We start from the raw sequence: 25,365 nt of genomic DNA, 5'->3' as shown, positions 1-25,365 counted from the left end.
TGAAACATTGCACGTAAACTATTACTACGCAAAATTGAGTGTTGTCGTTTCTAGCCGCTAGGGGTTTCGGGTTGTACGCGCGTCTCGGCTCATTTTGAAACGAGATAGGTCAAGTGAAGTCAAGCTAGCGAACGAGCGAGGTTGCTTGTGATGTAAAGACCTTTATTCGTTTACATTTGTTGCTGGCACGAAAAGTTTAAACTTCTTTTTACGCAGGGCTACCATTAACTTGGAGGCCACAAAGGACTTGCTGCTGCTTTATCAGACACTCACGGATGCAGATGAGCAGTGCAACAATCTGTGCAAGGTGTCGCTTATCATATTTATTTGCTTATTTCAGCACAACTGACCATCCTTTTCGCATGTTGTCGTCGAGGGCATGTGAATGGCTTCCGTTTATTTTGCTTTGGTGCAGGATCAGACGATGCTGAAATTTCTAGTGTACGTCCTCGAGGAGACCACGGATCAGATAGCACTTCTTTCGCTCAAGGCAAGTTCACGGTGGTTGAAGCTTCATGGTTAAAAATAGTTAAAAAGCATAACGAAGACCCCTCTGATGAATTTAGACCCTTTGCAAAACTCTGGAAGCCAGCTTCTCTGCACACCAAAATACCCTTCACCATGGCGGCCAAACCTGTTTTAGGGGCAGAAGTTGGGTGCAGCACAGAATATTTCCGTGCCAAGCCTGATGTCATGCATGCACCTGGGGATCAGAATTGCTTCGCTTTTGAAAACGAGGAGGAAGCACACGGGCGGGAGAAGCGATATGAATGGCACTTGCGAGGAACTGGCTTCCCCGATGGCCCCTTAATACCATAATTGCGGCAACAACAGGCAGAGTGGTGCAGGAAATGGATGGGGCCATTATTGTCACAATAGATGTCTCCTGCACTGCACCCAACTTCGGGTCTCAAAACAGGTTTGACCGCTATGGTGCAGGGGTTCTTGCTGTGCAGAGAAGCTGACTTCCAGAGTTTATTAAGTAAAGTTTTCATTGGCTGTAACATAGGATTTGAAGCAGACAAAAGTGCTGAAAGAAAAGTCCTGTTGAGAAGCAAAAAATGAGGAACACCACTTCAAAAACAAACAGTGCCTGGTGGTAAGGTAGAGATTTACTCGCATATGTAACCACCTGAAAACGTACAGATATTTGAAGAAACTGGTACGTGCTATGAACAAAACATCGAAGACTAGCTGACAAGAAACCCCAGAACGCCTTCAACATCAAAAAAAAAAAAAAAAACTACTCAGGTTAGTTCAGTTGGCAGAGCACTCAGATGAACTTCACAAAGCCAACAAAATTGTTTTATGAGATTCAAGATATTCTGAAAAAACAGGCACTCGCACTGTAACCATGCTTGTGCACTCTTACTAGTCTGGTTTCAACTTTATAGTGACTCGAAACCATCATGCTTGAATAGAGACAAACCTCATTTTGTTTAATTGGTGAAGAAGTCTTAATTCCAATAGTTCAAATGTCTGGTCGCTCTTACTATACGCAACTGTCTATGCAGTCTCTACTGGATTGGCAACAGCAAGCGCGGTATACTGGCACGTTCCCACATGACCATTCAGTCAACTCGATTATTCAAATTAAAATTGAAAGGGAACTGCAAGATACTATGAATTATGCCAGGCCAAGATTAAAGGAGTGCTTATTATTGCAGGGCTGATATGGTCTAGTCTCAGTTTGAATAAACTAAAGGCTTTAGTTAAACAAGCTCAAATTAATGAAGTTCCACTGTGTTACCCATTTGGGAACGGGTTAAAGGCCCATTCAGACCCATCTGTTTCAGTTGAACACTTCCAGGTAGTGCAGAGTGCATAAACTAAAATTACCATGAAATCTGTTTTCTTGTTCTTGAAAATTCAGTCGCATATACTGGCAGAGCAGGTTGATTTGTTAGCGAGTTTGTTTACAGTTTAGGAGGGTAGATGTGTAGGCCAGTTGGTGAGACATAAGGAAAATACCGCAGCAGGCACAGGATGGAAGAAGGCTGTTGCTTTTTAACCACAGTGATCATATGTGTTGGGCCTTCCAGCCCAGGACGAAAAAAGCCTTGTTGCCTTTCGATTCCTTCCATTCGAAGGTGGTGAAGCAGGGCTTAGCCTCTTCCTGTTTTAAACCTGCGGTTTTAAAATCATGCTTTCACATGCTGCATTCTTGTTTTCATTTTCTAGTGGAGTGACTGGAAAGGGCAGGTTACCCGAGTTTTCTGCTAAGTGCGGTTTCCGAATCAGTGGCCAAGAAGCTTCGCAAGAAGGAAAAAGCGCCTGTTTCCCTACAGCCGGCCAGCCAGAAAAACTACATAAGGTTAAGAAGATTTCAGGGAAATATTTCATTGATATTGTTTTTTTCTGCACCTTGCAAACTTTCCAGATTGTGCAATTTGGTGGGGAAGAGTCCAATACACTATAGCGCAGCAAAAGACGAGGACACAAGAGCGAGAGACGAACACCACGAGCGCTATACATGATTCCAATACACTATAGCGCAGCAAAAGACGAGGACACAAGAGCGAGAGTCGAACACCACGAGCGCGTCTCTCGCTCTTGTGTCCTCGTCTTTTGCTGTGCTATAGTGTATTGGAATCATGTACCAACAAGCCCAAAAAACCACGCTACTGGGGAAGAGTGTTTCGAAATCAGGCACGTGTGGCAAGGAACACCTAGAAGAAAACAAGCGTGTTGCATGCGCGAAAGGGGTTATCTACAAGATTCCCCTCAATTGTGGCCGTGTTTATATTGGACAAACCGGTAGGTGTTTAAATGATCATTTACGAGAGCATGCGCATTCCTTGGTGGAGGCGGGAGGTTCGAATTTGCCGATTAACTGCTGCATGTCAGGGCTGTTGCCCACAGCTGAGCCAGACTAAGATTATAGGAAGAAAAAAGGGACAGCTCGTTGTATATTCTCGCTCTTGTGTCCAGTCCATGTTTTTTTGCGCTGCTACCTGAAGCTGAATGACCAACAAGCCTAAGATGTTGTTCTTGAAAGAGAGATTGTAGAGGCAGTTGCTATCCTGCGTTCGCAACCAGATGATTGTGTTAGCTCACCTTCTGTCTCTCTTCTCCAAAAAGAACTGGATTTCCTTGTCATATGAGCTTTTGGGTGCTTGTTTCTTTCCTCCTACTTGCATTTGTTTATTTTTGTGCAGTGATTTTCATGCATCCACTTTCTCCCGTGGTTGTCGCTTGCTTAAGTTTTGAAACCTTTCGGTTTGGTTTCTTTTTCATGCTTACCTCATGCAGAGGTGTTCATGCCTTTTCCTTCATGTGCTGTTGTTGGTCGTTCGGGTTCCTTTGTAATCATTTCCTTTTACAGACCCTTTTATCAACTCCTACGAGCTGATTGTTGTCTTTTAAGTTTCGCCGAGAGTCTTATTTGGTTTTCATGTTCCATTCTACTTTACCTGATTATAGGATCACATGTGCCACCTGTCTTTAAAAGCCCTTGTTTTTCAATAAACTTTTCAGTTGCTAGAACCGCCCTGTATTGTCGTCTCCCTCCGTCCTGTGCCTGCTGCAGTTTTTTCCTTTTGTCTACAGTACAATGGGTGCCTTATCCTTGAAATAGTTGATGAAGCTCTGTTAAACAGTAGTCACTGAAGTTTTTGTTGTTCGTAATCGACTGCTGTGCGTCCACGTCTGCACCCAGGTTCTTGCTGCGCTGTGTGCAGATGATGGCAGATGCAACATGGTGGCACAAACATTTGGCCTCACACCGTCTCTGGAGCTTCTCAGCACAGGGTAAGATTTCTTCCCAAGGCAACCAGCCAAGTAGCCACCATCTTTGTGAGTATGTCATGGCAAACGTGTCCATTAGATAGTGGGTGCCGTATTGAGAATTCTTCCCTTTTTTGCAATGTAATTCACAAAGATGCTATGGGTCTAGCGTATGAATTGCGAATGTGCCCGATGTGCAGGGGCATATTTAAAAGGGACACTGGAAAAATGTCCATTGAGTGCAAGGAAAGCCGATGATACTGATAGCTATGGACTCGTCTATCATCCTCCCTAAAACATTTTTGGTCTAGCGTATGTAGCACTAGACATTTTGGCAATTGAAAAATTAGCTGTGGCTTAGCTAAGGTTAAGCCTGGATATCTCGAAGTGAAAAGCCGCTCGTCTAGCCTTGCGCTTTTCAGCTGCTCTTTAGCCAACTCCCAAGCTACCACTTCTGGATCGGTGTTTCTGCTCCATCCGACTATTGCTTCTTCTCCTTCCATGGCAAGTGTCTGCGCCTGTTCTATGAGCAAGCGCGCCTTATATACCCCCCCTTACAATCGCGCACAGCTGCAGCGAAAGATCAAACTGTAGCGAAGGGGAGAAGCGGCGGCTACGAAGGTCAGGCGATAGAGTCAGCGGCGGCCACCTGCGCCATGCATGACGTCACTCGGTTTCACGCATGCGCAGAAATGGCAAATCTGGGGCTGCGGCTGATGCGAAGCACGGTGTTGATAAGCCTAGTGAAGCTTTTTGCATCAAACCAGTCTACACGTTTTCCCTCTCAACTTGTATACTAGGCAAAACAAGAAAAAGAAACAGAAAATACTGATACTACAAACCACGTATAAATGGCCATACTTTCCTTTCGCTGCTTAATTGGTCCCTCACCATGGCTAAACAATAGAGGAGTGAGGGCAGTCCCCTGCCTGGCGTACAGCTTGCCTTCTTTTTTCCTATCATACCATTAGTGGGGAGAGTGTTCCACCAGTCAGCATAGTGCATCTGGCCCTTTCTCCCTGTCTATTTTCCTTTCACACTTCATGTTACACTGCCAGCAACTGGAAAGCATGTACAAGGGGGATATGGCAATCAAGACTGTTCTTGTTTATGTATCAAGTAAAGACAGTGCTTGTATTTATTTGTCTTTGTTTACTTGCACTGTTCATCTCCCTTAGAGATGTAATCAGAATTGCTATGTAATTTACACATATATATATAGCTTTCCTTTGTAGCCGTGTGGCTGTACTTGGGTGGATGTCAGAGAGTAATGACTCCCTTATTGCAAATCTACTCAACCTTGGGAATTCCCCTAAATGTTCAATCAACACCATTCCCACTTCGAGTCATTGATCTCGCTCGCGCCCTACCATCTGATCTGCTGACTGTCCTGGTTAGCTCAGTAGGTAGAGCGATTGCCCCTTGGGTTCAATCCCCGGACCAGGACGAATTTTTCTTTAACTACAAAGTTTCTGAGAAAGCTGTGTCACAAACCCCTGCCTTTACGGTTAACAGAGGCACGGGATCCCCTTTACGGTTACCCGTTGTCCCTCTATGAGGTTTGAGAAAGCAGTTAAAAGTTAGGCTGGTCAACCCATGAAGTGCGTGTGTGATTGAGGAACAAGTTCAAGGAGGTCACTTCCTTTTACAAACAATTGAATATTTATAGATAGTAGTCCAAATTACACTGCATAATAATAGAGTACAATAAAAAAAACAAAAACGCCTTGACACGAATGTGATAAAAAACGACTCGGTAAGTGATAAGAGGGAAAACTCGACAGTGAACAAAACACTGCTGTAAAAGACCACTATAAAGATAACAAAGCAAGTATTCCAGATATATAAGAATGGTCAAAAGTGACATAGAAAACACAGCATAAAATATTACTAAATCAGGTAAAGGTTAAAAAAAGCGAAAATAATGCTCGAATAAACAGTCTGTGGCAAAAGGAATTCTCACGGCTTTCTTGTTCGTTGAGGCTGAGTTGATCGGTAGCAGTGGCTGTACAGATGAGGAGAACGATGCGTTGATCGCGGGCTCGTTGAAACACAAGACTCTTTCCCAGAGCAGCCGCGAGAGCGGCCCGGAAGACTGAATCTTCCCAGAGAGCACTGCCGCGGGTCTGCTGCAGTATGCGTTTTTATACTCTCTGCTGGCAGCGCAGTGCCCGCGTCAAGGATGCGCGGTCACTGCTCGAATGTCATGTCAAAGTCTGCTCAGAGGAGCGGGGAGTTCCCATAAGTTCCGCTCTATATGTAAGGCAGAAGATCTTGCAACTTCCACTGTATAGGTGAGGCAGCTTGTGACAAGCTGTATAGCTTTCGCTTGTAGCCGTACGACTGCGCTTGGTTGGATGTCGAAGAGTAATTACTCCCTTATTATACACACATTATGTATGAGTCTTGTACCTTGACTTCAGGGCTGGGTCTTTTTAATCTGGCTGGTACAGTTTCTGAAGAATTACAGTTAGCACACTGGTGAAACTATCCCCTGGGCATTAATGGGCAACTCTAGACGTTTTATCTTTAATGATTTAAGTTGTAATCACACCACATTCCTTAGAGGTCCTTCTCCCCGATACACACACAGAAACAAAAATTTAAAACCAAGGAGGGGTAGTATTTTAAAAGAGCAAGCAGGAAACTGAAAGTAGGTTTTGGTAAACCTGTGGCATTGTGGCCTTAACACCTATTGTGTGCACATTGATTGGTAGAGCTGGTGACTGTGGCAGCTGGGGTCACTATTTGTCTGAAATACCAAAAGCAAGCTCAATGTTTCCTGCAGCCGCATCATTTTGTCCTGCAATGATGTCACATATCCAAGGTGAAATCTGCTTGATTGGGGCCATGAGATGGGAAATTTTAAAATTATTTTGCGCTACCATTTAATTTGGTACAGGTGACGAGAAACCGAGAAGAATATAGCATGAAATTTTTTGGAAGATCCGAGGAGGTTGAAAAAAAATGACGGAGTCACCCTTCAAGGAATGAAGGATTACAGATTTCTTTTTATCCTAGCATTTTCACAGATCCTTATTATGTGTAATTATGCTATTAGTTGTTTTTTAGGTGCCCAATATTCTTGCACATGAAAACTGAACTCTAGAATGCATACATGAAAGCATGTTTTATAAATATAACTCTATACATATTGCATGGGTATTAGAAAAATTTAGAACCTTATTGTGCTTCTCAATATCTCAATGATTTATGCACAAAACACAAAACCGTTATATTTTCATTTTTCAGAAAATTTTAATGGGATGGGTGATACCTGTTACAGAAGAATGAAACCTGATAAAATCAAACTAAAGTTTGTTACCTTGTTTGCTTCGTTTATCACTTTGTTGGCATTTGCTTTTAGTCCAACAATTCGCAGTGTGTCGCGGGAACACGATAAGCATGTTTTGTTCTAAATGTTCAGTGACCATTCCTAAAAATGTCATTTTTAGAATCTGTACTGCATATATTGCTGTAATTTTTCATCACGACGCAGAAGAAGAATGAAGATCTGAGAGTTATATGAAAACAAAAATTAACAAATAAAATCTTTTGAACAGCTTGGCCATTTTATTTAGTGCATTTTAAATTCAAGACCTGTGGAATCAACCTGTGCCTCAGTCCACATGCATCAGAGTGAGGTAGTCAGCCTTCTGCCCCGTGATGATAAGTCAATGGTAAAGGAAAAATAGCCCCCAATGAGAGGTCTTCCTGCTCAAGCAGTCAGCCCATGCCTCTGATGTGGTTATATTGTGTGGCAGTGAGTAATGTCGTGATTTATTGATGCCAGTAAGAGTGGACAATCATGGGCATTGTGTTTCTGGGGTGCCATCTTTGTGGTGTTTGATGCCATTTGCAATGGTGCAGAGACCACGAGTTTGCGGTCAAAGAGGCGGCATTGAGGCTCAAGATGCGGCTGCTCGAGGCCAAGGTGGCACTGATTGCCAAGCAGCAAGAAGAGGCAGTGAACCAGCATCTGTTGTTCCACGGTTCTCTCACTTCTCGGTACGCTCGCCTTTTACGCTGGCTCGAAATCATCACCACTAAACCCCACCTTCTAATGGCTAAACGAAATCCCACTGAATTTAAGTTGTCGCAAAAATTGACTGACTTCTTTCATCTTGTGGCTCTGTCGATGCTTGTCACATGGCAAATGATAAATTCATTGCCAAAAATGAAATGTTTCCTTTCCCGCCACACAATTCAAACTCGTGTCATCAATGGTGAAAAGCACTATGTGGTCACGAATGGAAGATGGTCTAGCCTCGTATTGACATTACGCCACAGTTTGCTTGTGAAAACGGTTGGCGGGAGGCAGTAGTACTTGTAAATTTGTCTTTTACAGTTCATAGGCCAATTTCAGTTTGTCTTGAGTGTCCATATAATTAGTACAGACCTCTTTGTGTTCCATTGTGTATACTATGCCTGTGTACGCACAAAAATGCTTGCCATGATTTTTGCTAGTCAGTGAGATGTCTGTGTTCTTCAATGTCACACTGAACTCTGTGACTATGTGTTGCTATAGAGGAGATAGCCAAGAAGAAAATCAAAAATTACGAGGGACTTTAGTGACTAAAGTATTGACAGGCGAAAGCCTGAGAAGCCTCATCTTGTCTAGCGTCCCTGCCATCTGCAATCTCACACTTGAACGCGCGCCTAGGTACGCCACGCTACAGGAGCGATGGCGTACCATCGAAATGCACTCTTGTCGAGAAAGTGTGACAGGTACTGTGCCTTTCCTCCAGAAGTCTCATCTTGTCTAGCGTTCCTGTCATCTGCGATCCCACACTTGAACGCACGCCAAGGAACGCCAAGCGACAGCCGCCGCAAAAGCGGGACACTCTTTGTCCACGACAGCATGAGCCATTAAAGGCTCAAAATTAAAGGGTCTCTGAAAGCGTGCCCTTCCTATCCTATTATTTGCTTCCTAGCGTTAGCCTCTTGTCGGCATTCGTTGCAGTGCTACATATAATTATAATTGGTTTACAGGAGAGGAAAGGCGCAGTATGTCACACTTTCTCCAACAAGGGTGCATTTGGACAGTACACCATCCCTCCTGTCGTGTGGCGTTCCTTCGCACGCGTTCAAGTGTGACATTGCAGATGGCAGGGATGCATCCCGCCTCAACCAATCAGAACGCTGCAAAAGCAGGACACACTTTGTCTACTACAGCATGAGCCATTAAAGATGTTCGCCTTAAAAACAGCGTCATCTACACCGATTCTTTGAGCCTACTTACAGCCCTAAAACAAAAAAATGCTCAAGAACCTTGATTAGGAAGCATACTACATTACACAGGTAAAATCACAGCTCAAAAACGCAACATAAATTTCTGCTGACTCCCTAGTTATGTTGGAATTGAGGGCAATGAGAAAGCGGATGTATGCTGAACAAGCCCGATTTTGTCATATTAGACAAGTGGGATTGTTTAAAGCTCGTATACAAAAAGTGAGAGGTAAGTGGCAAGCTACAGGGAATGAACAAGTAAACAACAAACTACATTATGTAAAGCCCTTTTTATCTGAATGGAAATCCTGTAGACATTAGGAGCGTTTTAAAGAAGTAATTTTATGTTGCTTACGCATCGGACACACCCACCTCACCCACAATTTCTTGCTGACAAAACAAGACAAGCCACTCTGTGAAAGGTGGTGATGAACTAAAGGTAAACCACCTTTTATTTTCATGTGCAGAACACGAAGATCTAAGAGAAAAAGTATTTTACATTATTTTACAAACACATCCCATTACACCCTATGCTCATTTTAGGTGAACAAGCACTTGTCATTCTGCACAGATTTTTAAGTTTCTCAAAAACGTCACTATAAGAATCAAGCTGTCCTACCATTATATACAAACCTTGGTGCAGCCATAAAACCCAAAATAACTATCTATCTCCTATTTCTTTTTGCTGCATCTGCCCAATGGTCTCAGTTTTGTGTAATGTTGTTTCATATTCTTCTGGCACAGTTGTTTATTATGCCTTTATTTATTTATTTATAATACCCTCAGGGTACAGTTGTACGTTACAGAAGGGAGGGGCGCATACAGGATGCGCCAGCCGCTGCCAAGCTCTACAAGGCAAAAATAAATGGATTTGAACTAAGCATCACATCATTCGGATAATATGTCCCCTGTAGTTTTTGTTAGCAACGAGAATTTTTTTGCAAATCAACACTGTGGCAGGCCAGTAATGATGCCACTTGTGCATTGGTACAGATTCGTGACATGCCGTGTATAAAATGTGGTTTGGTGGAAACATCTGATTTCAGACTGGGTGATGAAGCTACAAAGGTGACTCCGCCGCGGGAATGCTGCCCGTCACTGCTCGGACAGCACAACTCAACAGTCAAGGTGGTTTCTTTGCACATAGAGGGACTTTTTTCCGAGGTGAGGATGCCATACTAGCCTTTATTGCCAGCTGTGGTTCTTGTTTCGTCCATTCTGCTTTTGCACTGGGCAGCTGAGTCGAACGAGAAAATGTGATGGTGCAGAAATTTGTTTCCCACCATTCCTTATTACCTGGTTGTGGGAAAGCTGCTAATTAGCAGTGTGCAAATATTTGAAAATTTAAAACAGTGAATTGGGTAACCTCCTTTTTGCTAATTTGAACTAAATAGTGTACATTAAGAACTTATTCGAAAGAAATGTAATTCTCAACTTTCTAATAATTTTCTAATAATTCTGGTGAGGTTATAGGTTTGCTTAAGGTCAGCCACATTTTTTCTCTGACTGTTTCAAAGCAGTGCCCATACTCACGGCACATGCCATCTTTCCGTTACCAGTGTACATAGAAGGAAGGCTTCAGCACCGTGATGTGGTTCCTTCATTTGCCAGCATTCATAATGCACATGCATTGTCTGTCTTAATCGTTGTGGTCGTCGCATCTGCGTTGAGATAATTTGGTCACAGAATAAAACTCCGGTGAAACTTAACAAACTGATTTGATGGCTACATGGAAGAAACTTTACAGAAATTTAAACTGGCGATCGTTTCCTTCGGCGTCTTGCAAGCTACTCCGAGCACGGTTGGCCGCGTCAAGAGCATATAAAAAAAGGAAAAAAAAAAAAAACTAGAGCATCCAGGGAACGCGCTGCTGAAGAACGAGGACAACGACACGCTGCCGGGGCGCATGTTGCGTCCGATGCGGCTTGTCCAGCAACGTAGAATCGTCACCAAGCGCTTCCAGACACATTCAAGACAGCGTGAATATGTTCCACTGTTCAGTTGATACTGATCAACTCCATCGACGCCGCTATTCGCAGCTTTTTCATTGCATCACTTCTGACAAGTGATCGCCGTTGTCCGCGTTCCTCAGCCGCGACTTCCGTGGACAATCTCGTTTTTCTTTTTCTTTTTTTCGCAGGGTGCGTGATAAGTGCGGCAAAGAAGAAATTTCGCACCGCAGTACGCAATGGAGTGCGAATAGAGGCTTTTGCTCCAGTAAAGGTCTCTGCATTCTCTGCGTCTGGTGCATATATGCCACTGTGTTTTGGCCTTTAACCTTGTGAAAGCTTATTATTATGGTGATACCATGTTATTGCACAATTTTAAGTATTTCAATGCCTTTAGGGCACTGGAACAGGCATGTGAAGGGATAAATGTAGTTTCTCATGCTGATTTTAGGGGTAGTACATGGCTTTATGACAAGCTTTTGCAATTTTGGGGAGATAATACTGTCACATATTTAGTATAGACTTTCTCTTGAAGAGCAGATCTCCACACTGATGTAATTCACATTGCTGTAGCTGCATTCTAGAAAAAGTTGCAGTTGTCTGAAACTTCAAATGCGTTTTCCTCATTTCGACGTTTTTGGGCACTCCACTCAGCCTTACGAGGCTTTTTCCTACGTTGTCTTTAAGTGATGTTGACACATTAGGTATCACTGTAATCATACTAAAAAGATCTAGGGGGTGGTGCTGTTGATATTGCACTGGTGCATTGTGCTAATTGCAAATTAGCATGGTAATGAGAGATAATTAGAGAAAGATGTATGTAGTAAGAGTTGGTCCGTTTCCTTGCTTATAAGTTGCTTTCAAAATAATAAAAATAGCATCACCCCCTAGAGCATGTCTTTGGCATTGAGTCAATGCCATTATTTTTTGTTTGGCAAGGTGAAATTGCCAAAAAGCCCCTTAAGAAGTACCCTTTGATTATTTTTTATATCTACAGCAGTTCTTGAACCAATGTAGCTATCAAAAATCAAAGTACAGGTTTTAAATCAGCATGAAAAACTGATCAAGACTGAAAAGTTTCGTTCAGATTGGACAAATAATGAAGAAAATTATTTTAAGACCCACTTCCCCCTTAATGAAATAAATGCTTCTCCTTACTATTCAAATGGGATTAAATTGTGTTTAACAAGCTTACTGGAGAGGGATAGCATCAGATAGCATTTTGTCAGCCCGTTTCAGCATAAAACAAAGTAAAGTGTCACTCAGGGAATTTGGAAACATCAGTTTAGTAGACACCCTGGTGATGTGGCAGACTTAGCAAGAGCTGTTTAAAGTGTTTTGGTGGGCGATTCGGTCAATCATGGTAAATAAAAAGGTACGAGGGAGGTATAAGAAAGAAGGATAAAGATTGTGTAAGTGACCCATTTGTCAAACTGTATCAAAATGAAGGTAGGTTTTGGACTGTGCATAGAGTGTGATATGACTATTTGAAACTATAAAAGGTGTGTCTTTCTTCAAATAAAATCAGTCGCGAGTCTGCACTTGTTTCCTTCTAGTCTGCATCTCGTTGTGCGCAGTACCCCCTTTATCAGCAAACACTGCTTTGGTGAAATATCTCGAAGGCCATTTTTTGAGGCACAACTAATTTTAAGGCGAAAGCTTTTAATGGCTCATGCTGTCATGGACAAAATGTGTCCCCGCTTTTGCGGCGGCTCTGATTGGCCGAGGCGGGATGACGTCATAGAGGTCTCGACCAATCACAGAGCACCACCACAGTGTTGCGCAAATGCGTGCCTTATATGGCCATATGCCAGTCATCAATCACTAATTAATGACTAATTACATAATTCATTAACTGATCAATGGCTAAATATGTGACAGTATTATCTCCCCAAAATTGCAAAAGCTTGTCATAAAGCCATGTACTACCCCTAAAATCAGCATGAGAAACTACATTTATCCCTTCACATGCCTGTTCCAGTGCCCTAAAGGCATTAATTACCAACTTAATACCTAGTTAATTAACGACCAACCATTTAGTAACTAATTCATTACTCATTAGTGCCAGTTGCATAGCAGAATGCAGCACTCAGGCTTTCGCTTTTCACTACTTTAGTCGCTAAATTCCCTTGTGATTTTTTTCATCCTTCATCATTGGTGGCAAAAGGAGTTTTCACGTATGCATTAATTAATATAATATCTTGTTGCAACCACTTATTGGACCTGAAGTGTTTCGATTTCTAGCAGCTACGGTTGCTGCAGTGCCAGTGCCGGCACCACAGTGTCTCGCAGGATTGCTTGCACAAGTAGTGAATACCGCGTTTACTCTCATATAACCCACACCAAAATTTGGAGGAAAAAAATGAATTCGCTTAAAAACCAGGGAAAGCTATAAGTGAATTTTTTCCTGGGGGGGAAGGGCTACACGACAATGCATGGGCTTCCCGTGTAGTGATGCCCGGCAATGAAGCTGCCCATCGACACACTTGTACACTCCTTCCCCAACCTCCCCTCTCCCGGATCACAGATATGCCTCCCCGATCCTTATATACACAGAACTGCTTGAACACTACTAGCTGTCTCGCCCCTCCGGGGTGGCGCAATGGTTACGGCGCTCGACTACTGTGCCCAAGGATGCGGGATTGAATCCCGGCCTCGGCAGCTGCTTTTCGATGGAGGCGAAAAGCAAGGAGCCCGTGTACTGTGTGATGTGAGTGCACGTTAAAGAACCCCAGGTGATCGAAATTTCCGGAGCCCTGCACTACGGCGTCTCTCATAGCCTGATTCTCTTTGGAAAGTTGAACCCCACAAACCGCAACTACTATCGGCTTTCTCGCAGTGCACTACCACCTCCTTCTTTTACCTTGTCTACCCGAGAGGCAGCAACTTACTGCCACCTGCAAACTAATACCTTCTTTCTTTCACCATCTTTCGTAAACCTCTGGCACCCATCCATTTATTCCCCTCACTGCAGTGAGCGGGCAACACTCTACTACATGGTTTGGATGTGCCAGGTTACCCCTTCTCTTTACCCACTCCCTGACCCGTGCATAGAATGATTGGGAAGTCGTCCTGCAGGAACCCCTGCCCGGAGCGCCAGCAATGGCTGGCTCGCCGCGCTGTTACTGCAGCCTCGACCAATGGGACCCGGGACTGGGAGTCTACCCCACTGAGAAAATAAAATAAAGATGTTTTGTTCTCCTCCTCCACGCCATTCGTCACGCTTTGTTCAGCCAGTGGTTGTTGGGCATTTTGTCAGGTGCTGTTTCAACGCCTAGTTTGCACTGTTGGCTTGCTTTGTTTTGGCGCCTTGAGTGCGACTCGGCGGCAGTCTTTCACAGCAAAAGAGAAGCTAAATATCATAGCCAATGCCGAAGAAATCGGCAACAGAGCTGCAACAAAACAACATGACGTGTATGATTTGTGCATTCGTAACTGGAAGAAAATAGAGAGTCTTGAAACAACGAACCGGGACAGGTGAGCATTTCGTGGTCCGAAGAGTTTCTTGTGCCCCCACCTTCAGACGCAGCTTGCCAAGTTCAATGAGAAGCAGAAGAGTCGTGGCCACATTATTTCGACAGAGATGGCTCAAATGGAAGCCCTGAAGCTGGCTTGGGAACGAAGATTCTATGGGAGTTTCATGCAAGCCGTGCATGGCTTTAGCGCTTTATGACACGACATGGATTTTGATAGCGATGCGATGGCAAACAACAGTGTGCCAGTGGCTTCCCGATGCTTTCGAGGAAACGTTAATGAGCTTTCAACGATATGCTATCGGACTTCGGAAGGAGCACAGCTATTTGCTGTCTCAGATGGAAAGCGATACTGGCCAAGTTGATGCATAAGAGCTCCAGAAAATGTGCCATCAGTAACAGCTTGGATGGTTGCGAAGACGACCACATTTTTGAGAGTGACAATGAAGCCTCGGATGGTAGCAGTGAGAGCGGCAATGATTGAGAATTGGATAACCAGCAACTCTGTGGCGGTCGTTTGAATAAATGTTCTGAAAATGAAATGATCACAGAGTGTGCAGTTGTATCTTTCTAGTGCTCATATTATTTTTTTTCATCTACATGTGTAGATTATATGCGGACTTTTTTTTTTGCGAATTTCAATGTTAAGAATGCAGGTGATATGCAGGGATGGGCTATACGCGATTAAATACAGTATTAGTGCAAATATTTTTATTTATTTATTTATTTATTTATTTTACAATACTGTGAGCCTTTCTCAGGCTCTGACAGGAGTGGAAAAAAAAGTATAAACAGCAGGCATAGTGTTCCAAGGAAGAATTTGATTTGCATTTGATTCAGCAGTGAGGCTGTGCTATTTGTATTTGCTTTAGTTAGACAAAAATGCTATTTGCATACCCCTACTGATAATATAACGTGAATAAATAAAAGCAATAAAATAATGCACTAAATGTACTTGTTTCTAGTGATTTCGTTAGAGGAGCATGAGTGTATTCTTAATACAGGTATCAGGAACAGTAATTGAAAGAACTATTGGAATGTTGCATTTAGTGGATTACATATGATAGATTATTGTAGGTCAAATATTTAAGGGGATCCCCCAAGGTGGGGTAGATTTCTGGGGGATTTCCCTAAATATTTGACCTACACCTTTCCCACTTCGAGTTATAGATCAGTTCTCTCTCGCCCTATCATCTGACCTGCTAACCGACCTGGTTAGCTCAGTCGGTAGAGCGAAATGCGGTGGTGCCAGGTTCGATCTCCGAATCAGGACGAATGTTTCTTTAACTACAAACTTTCTGAGAGCTGTAGCCGTATGGCTGCGCTTGGGTGGATGTCAATGAGTAATTGCTCTCTTATTAGATACAGATTATTAAATGTGAAGTTGAATCAAAACTTCTGTGCACATTTTGATTCATTTAATTAAAGGGACACTGCCTTGTCGTGGCGAAGGGCTTGCGAAACTCGATGAAGTCGTGAGCTCTGCTGTGTAGGGCCACGCAAGGTAGACAGGTCACGGCAGAGAGTTCTGACAAAATGTGATTCACTGGAGAAGGTAATGGCAACCCACTCCAGTATTTCCTGCCAAGAAAACCCTATAGCCAGTCACAATACCATTAATGATATGGCGCCGGAAGATGAGCCCCCCAGGTTGGAAGGCGTCCCACATGTTACTGGGGATGAACAAAGGGCGATTCCTAGTAGCTCCAGGACGAATGAAGCGGCTGGGCTAAAGCCAAAAGGACGCTCAGTTGTGGATGTGTCGGGAAGCGACCGGAAAGTCCGATGTTGCAAGGAGATATATCACATAGCAACATGGAATGTAAGATCTATGACGCAAGGTAAACTAGATGTCATCAAGTGAGAAATGGACAGATTGAACATTGATATCTTGGGTATCAGCGAGCTCAAGTGGACCAGAATGGGAGAATTTAACTCCGGCGACCATTATGTCTTTTATTGTGGGTACGAATCCAAGAGAAGGAATGGGGTCGCTCTCATAGTAAACAGAAGAATGGGCAAAACAGTTCTAGGGTACAACCCCAAAAACCACCGAATGATTTCACTTCAGATCCAAGGTCACCCTTTCAACATAACAGTTATCCAAGTCTATGCACCGACCACTACTGCTGAAGAAGCTGAGGTTGAGAGATTTTATGCGGACCTACAATACTTTTTAGACCGCACCCCATCATCAGACGTTGTTTTTCTCATAGGAGACTGGAATGCTAAGGTTGGGAGTGAAGAAATATCCGGAGTTATAGGCAAGTTCGGTCTTGGCGAGCCAAATGAAGCTGGGCAGAGGCTAGTAGAGTTTTGTCAAGAAAACAACCTGACCATAGCGAATACTCATTTTCAACAGCACAAGAGGCGCCTGTACACATGGACTTCACCGGACGGTCTGTACAGGAATCAGATTGATTATATTATTTGCCGGCAGAGATGGAGAAGCGCTATACAAGCAGTAAAAACAAGGCATGGGGCCGATTGTGGCACCGATCATCAGCTTCTTGTTGCCAAAATTAAGCTTCGATTGAGGAAAACGCAGAAAACTAGAAGGCCTTTCAGGTATGATCTGGATCAGATTCCATTAGAATATGCTGTGGAAGTGAGGAATCGATTTCAAGAATTAGATCTAGAAGACAGAGAGCCCAAAGAGATGTGGACTGATGTTCGTGATATAATACAAGAAGTTGCTACTAAGGTAGTTCCAAAGCAAAAGAAATGAAAGAAAGCAAACTGGTTATCTGAAGAGGCTTTGCAAATAGCTGAGGAAAGGAGGATGGCGAAAGTTATGGGGGAAAGAGAAAGATACAAGGTTCTCAATGCGGATTTTCAGAAAATAGCAAGAAGAGATAAGAATGCCTTCCTGAGCATACAGTGCCAAGCAGTTGCGGACAACAGCCAATTAAGGAACACAAGAGCTCTGTATAAGACAATCAAAAGTATCAAAGGAAGCTTCTGTGCTAAGCTGGGCGTGATAAAGGACAAACGAGGCAAGGACCTCACTGAAGCCTCAGAGATAAAGAAGAGGTGGCAGGAAGAGGTGGCAGGAATACAAAGAAGAACTGCACAAGAAGGACCCGAATGTGCAAACCCAACGGTTGTGATTACTGATCTCGAGCCGGGCATCCTGAAGAGTGAAGTTGAATGGGCCTTAGCCAGCCTTGCTAAGAACAAAGCTAGCGGAACTGATGGAATTCCAGCTGAGTTGCTTCAAAACCTCAACCATGACGCTGTTAACATTCTGCTTACATTATGTCAAGATTTGGACAACCCTGCAGTGGCCACAGGATTGGAGGAGGTCAGTTTACATCCCCATTCCGAAGAAAGGCAGTGCCAAAGATTGTTCCAACTACCGCACGATCGCGCTTATTTCGCATGCTAGTAAGGTGATGTTGAAAATCCTCCAAGGTAGGCTGCAGCAGTATGTGGATCAGGAGCTTCCGGACGTGCAAGCTGGGTTTCGCAAGGGCAGAGGAACTAGAAACCAAATTGCCAACCTTCGCTGGATCATGGAAAAAGCAAGAAAGTTCCAGAAACCCATCTACTTCTGCTTTATTGATTATGCGAAAGCGTTTGACTGCGTAGATCACAGCAGATTGTGGCAAGCTCTCCAAAAGATGGGAGTTCCAATTCACCTCATCTGTCTCCTCAGGAACCTGTATGAAGCACAAGAGGCCACAGTCAGAACTGGGCATGGTCTTACTGATTGGTTTCAGATTGAGAAAGGAGTGAGGCAAGGCTGCATACTGTCGCCCTGCCTATTTAACCTATATGCAGAGTGCATCATGAGGAAGGCCGGTCTGGACGAGTCTTCAGCTGGAGTGAAGATTGCTGGAAAATGTATCAACAACCTTAGATATGCGGATGATACCACTTTAATGGCAGAAAGTGAAGTGGAAATCAAGACTTCTGATGCGCGTACAAGAAGAGAGTGAGAAGTTTGGGCTTAAACTGAACATTAAAAAAACAAAGATCATGGCGTCTTGCCCTATCAAGTCCTGGAGCATCAATGGACAAGAAGTGGAAGCTGTGACAGATCTTCTCTTCTTGGACTCCAAGGTTACCTCGGAAGGAGACTGCAGCCATGAAATTAGGAGACGCCTGCTTCTGGGAAAGAGAGCAATGGTTAGCCTTGACCGCCTAGTAAAGAGCAGAGACATTAGTCTGCCAACCAAGATCCGTATAACTCGTGCTATGGTCTTTCCAGTTGTGATGTATGGACGTGAGAGTTGGACTGTGAAAAAGGCTGACCGCCGAAGAATTGATGCGTTTGAATTGTGGTGCTGGCGAAGACTCTTGAGAGTTCCTTGGACTGCCAGAAGATCAAATCAGTCGTTATTGTCGACCATAAACCCTGACTGCTCATTGGAGGGTCAAATTCTAAAGTTAAAGCTCAGCTACTTTGGTCATCCGATGAGAAGAGAGGAGTCGCTGGAGAAAGATTTGATGTTGGGAAAGGTTGAGGGTCGCCGGAGAAGGGGTAGGCAGCGAACGCGATGGTTAGATGGCATCCTCGAGGCACTGCAGATGAAGTTATGTGATGTTAGGAAGATAGTGAGAGACCGGAAAGCGTGGCGTGACATGGTCCATAGGGTCACGAAGAGTCGGACACGACTGAACTGAACTGAAAGACATCCAAAGATGGTATGAAAATCTAATAAACTACATTTGGGGACACTGTCGCCGCATATCCGGCAGCAAAAAATCTAATAATTGCCGAGATATTGCGATAAGAAGTGTTGAGGTTTTTTCTTGTTCCCGCCGGTCGAATTCAAACTGTGCCCTCAGACTACGTAGTTGGAGTTGAGTGACGCACACTATGACGTAAGTGGAGACTCCGTGATAGCTAGCGAGGCGGCGCGGCCCGCGGCGTCGCATCCCTCAAGGGCCAACATGGCAACAGCGTACTCGCAATGACGGCCACAGCCGAAATAAATAAAACGATGAAGAGAGTAATTTACCGAGCGATGGGCCCATAAAGGAAGAAAAAAGAAAAACATAGAGCGCTTGTAATGCACAATACTTTACATGTTTCTCAAGCTTTTGCGCTCCTTCTTGCACTGTGTATAAACAAACTGAGCCCTCGGTCATCGCAACGCTTCCCGACATGTTTACATACAAATAAGATTTAGTTACCAGCAAAATAGTGTCCTCGCTGCTGCGCTTGTCAGTTTTGAAGCTTCGTCGCACTTTTTTCCTTCAAGGTTTGTGCTACAGCTCCGTGTTCAGCGAAAATTACGTCCACGGTAGCAGAACATGACTGAAGTGCCGGCGCCACTACATTTGCCAGCGCTGTGAAATTCCACATGTTAAAATGGATTACGTTGTCTTTTCGCCGTCGTTTACGTATGATAAAAGCGTGTTATTATATTCGAGACAAAACTTACGACCGCATTCAAACGGGCAACATAATTCGCATTTGTCAGCCTCCGTGATCCCTAGCGCGTCACGTGATTTGTAGTTGCGCGGTTCGGCTGTGGTGGCGATACTTGTATTTCTGTTCTTCCTCTTTACTACCTTATAACAGCTCTGTTTTCAGTAAGAGTGGATTTTTTGTAATCAGGAATTGGCATTCTATCGATGCAAGCCCACTTCAGTTTTCTCTTTAGTGTCCCTTTAAATACGATGAAATGACTCGACTGCTGCTGAATGGCTTGCCAATGTTCCACACATTATATAAAGGTCTGTACCGTCCTGCTTTGCTATTTCAAAGAGAAATTGTGAAATAGATACTTTAGCTGTTAGCCAATATATTTAATGTCACTTGCATGTCTGAGGAAATGCTGCAAGTAATACACATGCATCAGATGTCAGTATTTTCAGTTCTTGTGTGGAATGTCCAGAAATGTTTAAATCAAAACAAGAAAGCAAAGGCCTGCATTAAAAATTGTGCTCTTTCTGATTCCCTTGTCTCTTGAAAATTTAGTGCTACCTAAACTTTTTTATTACAAATTATTTTGAGGTGGAAGCCTTTAATGCCTCGTCGTTGTAAGCAGGAGTTGTCAACAGAAATGTCACTCTTTTCAATTGGTCGAAATTGGTAGTCAATTACACTAATTAGTTAATTTGCATAGCAATACTAATTAGGCAATTAGCACAAGTTTGCACTTCCTGAACAGGAACTAAGGTTTACTGATAAGTATGCCTTGTGCTGGTAATTGACTGAAGCACAATTTACTAATTAGTATGCTCGTGCAATTGGTTATAGGTAATTAGTGAAAGTTTACACAAAGAATTGGGACCTTGGGTTGCCAGTAATTATGTCTTACTGTCGAATGGCACCCTTCTCTAATTACGCTTTAGCGGACCGGAACACGCTGTGTAGGGGTAAAGTGGTGATCTCATCAGCGCCAGGAAAGGCATCTGCCTGGAAGTATTTTAGTGAGCCAAAGTGCCCCCTGAACTTTTTCGATGCTTGCAATGGTTTCCGCTTGTATTTCCAAGCAACCTAGAAAAATTAAGTCCATACTAGGTCAACATTCGGCACTTGATTCATACTGATTGTGTACTTTCTCACTGCTGGCCAGAGAGACAAAGAGCGATGTGAAGAGAAGCTGCTTGACGTGCGGGGTGTCATCAGCTTCACTTTCGACATGGAGAGGCGACGTTGTGTTGTCCGTGTCAAGCCAGACCTGTCACCACGGGTGAGAATGAAAATGAAATAAATTTGATCCCTGCTAGTTTAATGCTATGTAACGTCAGATTTAAGAAATAGGAAATATAGGAAAAAAGTATATTTGCAACTTTCTGCAAGAGCACTTCTTTAGCTCTCAGAAAATATCTTATACTGAGGTATTTGAGACTTACAAATGCTTTCCTGATCATGTTTTGTGCCATGGTTATGTAGAAAAGTGAAAGCCTGCAGAGGCTTTATCTGTATTTTTCTAAAAACAGCATACAGTTTATGTACCTTTTGCTCAGGCACTATAATGTGTTAGCAAACAATATTTTCACATTTTAATCAATCCCTTTTACATTATTTGAACTAGAATCAGTAGCCAATGTCAGTTTGCATTTTTATGACTAATTAAAAAGATGCTCACTGGTGGCTATCTTTAGGGCAGAGAAATATTTTTTGCTTAAAGCTTGTAATGCTAGTCATGGTTGTGTACCACAACCATATATACTCTCAAAACTTTTCAGCTCTGCATCCAGTAGGTATTAAGAAAAATGTACACAAGTGGAATAATAAACAAAACTGATTTTCAAGCTTTAATGCAGGCTGCGTCCATTTCGAAGATTATTGGCAGTACCCTTTATTAAGACTACTCTGCAGTAAATCTTTAAAAATCGTTCTCTCTCCCATAAAATCATGCTTATTCATGCATGCAATCACTTGATGTATGCATTTAGTATACATTTTTTGCCTCGACTAAAATTTGGCCAAGATATATCAAATATTAAGCTGCTCCTTTGAGTTGGTTCAGGCATGTGGCAGCATTGTGGGGATAGTAACCTCACTGATACGTTGTAGCTGTTGAATGACGTACAAAGGCATTTAAAATGAACACTTTCACTGCATAAAAGTGTAGCATTTATTGATACCAGGTATGAACAGCTTCTTTCCTCAGTTCTTGCAGAATTTGGTTCGTATTTGCACTGTGCTTAGCATGAAAGAGATTTAGTAACAAATCCAGTGTACAGACAGCAATGGTGAGCCTGGATCGCTTCCTTAGTTGCTTCGCCCTCTTACATCGGTGACATGTGGAGAAAGCAGTCGCAATGGCCAACAGTCACCACGTTTTTGATCATGCTGCGTCCCCAAGACTCTGCCTGCTCGAATGCAAGCACATAGTTGTAGTTCGAAAATTGTTCACCCCATACCCCTTATGTACCGCAAAGAAGTCACTACGTTTTTCCTCATGAAAGTCACGTTCCCACGAAAATAGATGAGTCATGTTGGCTTTGATGCTTCACCCCATTGCACGAAAGCACGGCAGGAAAGCAGCCATAGTGGGTGAGCTCCTCTGTTCAGTTTTTCATGTCACGAGCGCACATTAGCGCACATCCAGTTGATCGCAATTTGCCAAAATTTCAAACGTAGGAACCGGAAAATTGTGTTAACAAGGTTCTACTGCTGTTTTGCATTTTTTTTGTCTTCGCCTGGACCAGCAGCTCACTTATCAAAATGTTGATGTTGCAACGGTTATCTTAAAAACAGCATTAAACATCAGTGAATTTTTGTGCGTGCATCTCAATGTTGGAAGCAGTGATAAGTGTGATAGCAATTGCTTGCTAATTAAAGTATGCAATTGAAATTAATTGTAGAAATTGTATTGTGCACACTGAAGCATACTAGCGTGGCTAGGCTGAAAGCACCCAAGCTTCACCTTAAAATTTTGCATTAAATTTGTCATTTGGCTGGAATGCTGTACCTTCTTTTACAGCATACACCTGCAGCCCAAGTTAAACAAAGCTGACGGGATTACCAAAGTTCTCTAATTATCGGTCAAAGCTGTAATATAATTCCTTGTAGCCCAAAAGAACAACGAGGGCCTCTTCCGTCTGCTTCCAGGGTGTTAGGCACTATTTGGCAGCATCTACTACACTGCTCATATTGTCACGCTTAGAAAATTCTTTGCTGCAGCCCGGTGGTTCTCATCAGTGAAAATCTTGTGTCCAATCTACATTGGATGTCGTTTCTTTGTCCATATAGTTGGCAAAGTTCTGCCAGACATGACTGCGCAAGCCTAGCACCTGGGAGCAGCCTCTTCTTGAGGCAAACAACACCCAGGGACACCTGTGTCCAATCTCCTTGTTTCCCTCTGCAGGTGCTGATACAGGCCATCAAGTCCACGGGGACAATGTCAGCACTGCAAGTGTCCAACAGCACAACTCCAAGACTACCCACCAAAAGCATGGGCACGGTTGGTTTTCTTTATCTGGCTACTTTAACTGCGGTTCACGACATTCGTTCATGCTGAACTGGTATTGGCGCAGTTAAACCTAGCATTAGAATTTAGAGCCTGTGTTTGCCTTTTTCTGCTTTTGTACTACTTGCAAGTCGCTATATTTACTACCACATAGCAAGTTATGTCTGTCCATCATGTACAGCCTACAAGTGAGTCCAGTCTACCAGAGGACGATCGTGGAGCGGCAGCCAGCCTTGAAGCTAAAGAAGAAGACCTGCCAGCTTATCTACCCGAGGCGGATAGTCCGATCAGAGAGGACGCAGTTGTCCAGCACAAGAAGTCCAAGAGCTCCTCAGCAGCCAGCTGGCTTGGATCAGCTGCCACATTCATCGCCAGGTCACTCTACTGGTGAACGACAAGCTTAATCTTGGCCCCTAAGAAGCGTGTACAAATGTCTACACACTCAAGGACAAGAATCATAGACTAAAATGAGAGAGCCATCCCATAAGAGATCTTGCTCACAAATCCTCCCTTTTGGGATGTATGAATAAGTCTGCAATGTTTTGGTCAGCATCCTTGTTCTTCATTTCTCAAATGGGCTTCATTGTACTACCGGTCTCATCAACTTTTGTGCTAAGGCAGGTGGCAACTCGTGCAACATGACTGCTACTGCTGTGTGTGCCATTCTACAAGAAAAATGCACAAAGAAGAATTCCCCAAGCCAAGACTATCTACCAGTACTTCAATGGTTGTCTTTTGTTCAAAGTCTTGTGCACAAAGCAATATAAAGACTGAGTGTGAGTTTTCATTTAGCTCAACATGCAAACACACCTCTAAAAGCATTGCCCTTGCTGTCAAGAAAAAAAAAGCAATATTATTTGTTGCTGTTCTTTCTTTTATACGAAAGGGCAAATGGCCGTGGGCGTTAGAGAAACACACATTCCCAACCATCTCCCATGGAGAGGCTCGTCTCTTGAGAGCACCAATGCGTCACCTGGAGCACTGCTTCTGTGGATGAGCTTAGTGGCCATCACATTCTGCCACTTTGGTACAAGTTTTGTTTCCACCTTGTATAGGCCTCATTTCAGAGAAATCAGGTAGCAAAAATGGTTACACGACTTCCATTTCGGTGGACGATGAAATAAATGCCTTCGTAATTATAGTGGGCATAGTGCAATCAAAACGCAGCTTCCTGCTTCAGTTGAGCTTCATAAGCACAAGTTTAAAACAAGTTTGATTTAAGCTGTATGAACAAAGACACTTATAGAGTACTTGCATCGAGCTGCTTAACAGTTCCAAAGAGCCAAGTGCTCTCCAGTGGCTTGTATTTATCAAAGCAACGGTCGTATAAACACAATACAGCTTCTCAAAAGGGCTGTAAGACAACTTCATAGGCGTTTTTTTTTTCTTATGTATAATATACGCATTCATCTCCACTTTATTATGGTGTCAACAATGCTGATCTTGCAAAGCTCGGGAAGCTCCAACAACCAGGGCAGAGAAAATAAATTTGAAAATAAGATACAGCCCAACGCCAGACAAGCCGATAAATGGCACTGGCCTAGCTACTCATCAGTCAGTAACACACACACTCAGCCTGCAACAGTTAAAAAGTAAAATATTCATTTCTGCTGCAGAAAATGAAAATGCACATCGAGTCTGAATTGCCAGGGGAACCCAGAAGTATGTTGTTTAAAAGTCTGCCCACTTTGACAATATTGCAACATTGATGACAAAAAATTGCCGAGAAATGTAATCCAACATAACTTCAAAGTCGGATGGGTACATGGCGAGGGACAAAGCTTTGGTTAAGCTTGTGTAGCCAGCATATGCTAGTACAAAGCACGGTAAATGGGCCAATGGTTCAGAGGCAGCTCCTTTCACTACATCGTGGCTGAGCTTTGAACCATTTCACCAACCCATGCATGGTTCCTTCAACCAAAGACTAAAATGAACAATAACTCCTCCAAGACTGCTACACAGAAAAAAAAAAAAAAAATTGAACAAACCAGTGCCGACGAGTGAAGGCAAAATAGTTTCACAATGAATTAATTCAAACAAACAATTTCACTCTCCCCTCACTTATCAGGTTCTGGAAGACATCCACTAGGAATGAGACACTTGTGAAAA

General features: G+C 43.2%; 1 protein-coding gene across 1 annotated transcript; it reads left to right on the top strand.

Annotated features, from left to right (window-relative positions):
* Positions 1-25,243, top strand: LOC146180247 (armadillo repeat-containing protein 1-like). The gene is made up of 9 exons (XM_084579458.1): positions 1-152; positions 217-307; positions 416-490; positions 3,659-3,750; positions 7,597-7,734; positions 10,002-10,119; positions 20,911-21,027; positions 23,155-23,250; positions 23,438-25,243. Coding segments are annotated over exons 1-9 (939 nt in total). The 5' UTR covers positions 1-150; the 3' UTR covers positions 23,648-25,243.
* Positions 25,244-25,365: the final 122 nt, after the last annotated feature.

This window comes from Amblyomma maculatum, chromosome 9, assembly GCF_055883805.1.
Source record: "Amblyomma maculatum isolate TAMU_Amacu chromosome 9, ASM5588380v1, whole genome shotgun sequence".
In the NCBI taxonomy this organism is placed as follows: Eukaryota; Metazoa; Arthropoda; class Arachnida; order Ixodida; family Ixodidae; genus Amblyomma; species Amblyomma maculatum.
The sequence above is the reverse complement of the archived record's forward strand: the minus strand, read 5'-3'. Positions and strand labels throughout refer to the sequence as shown.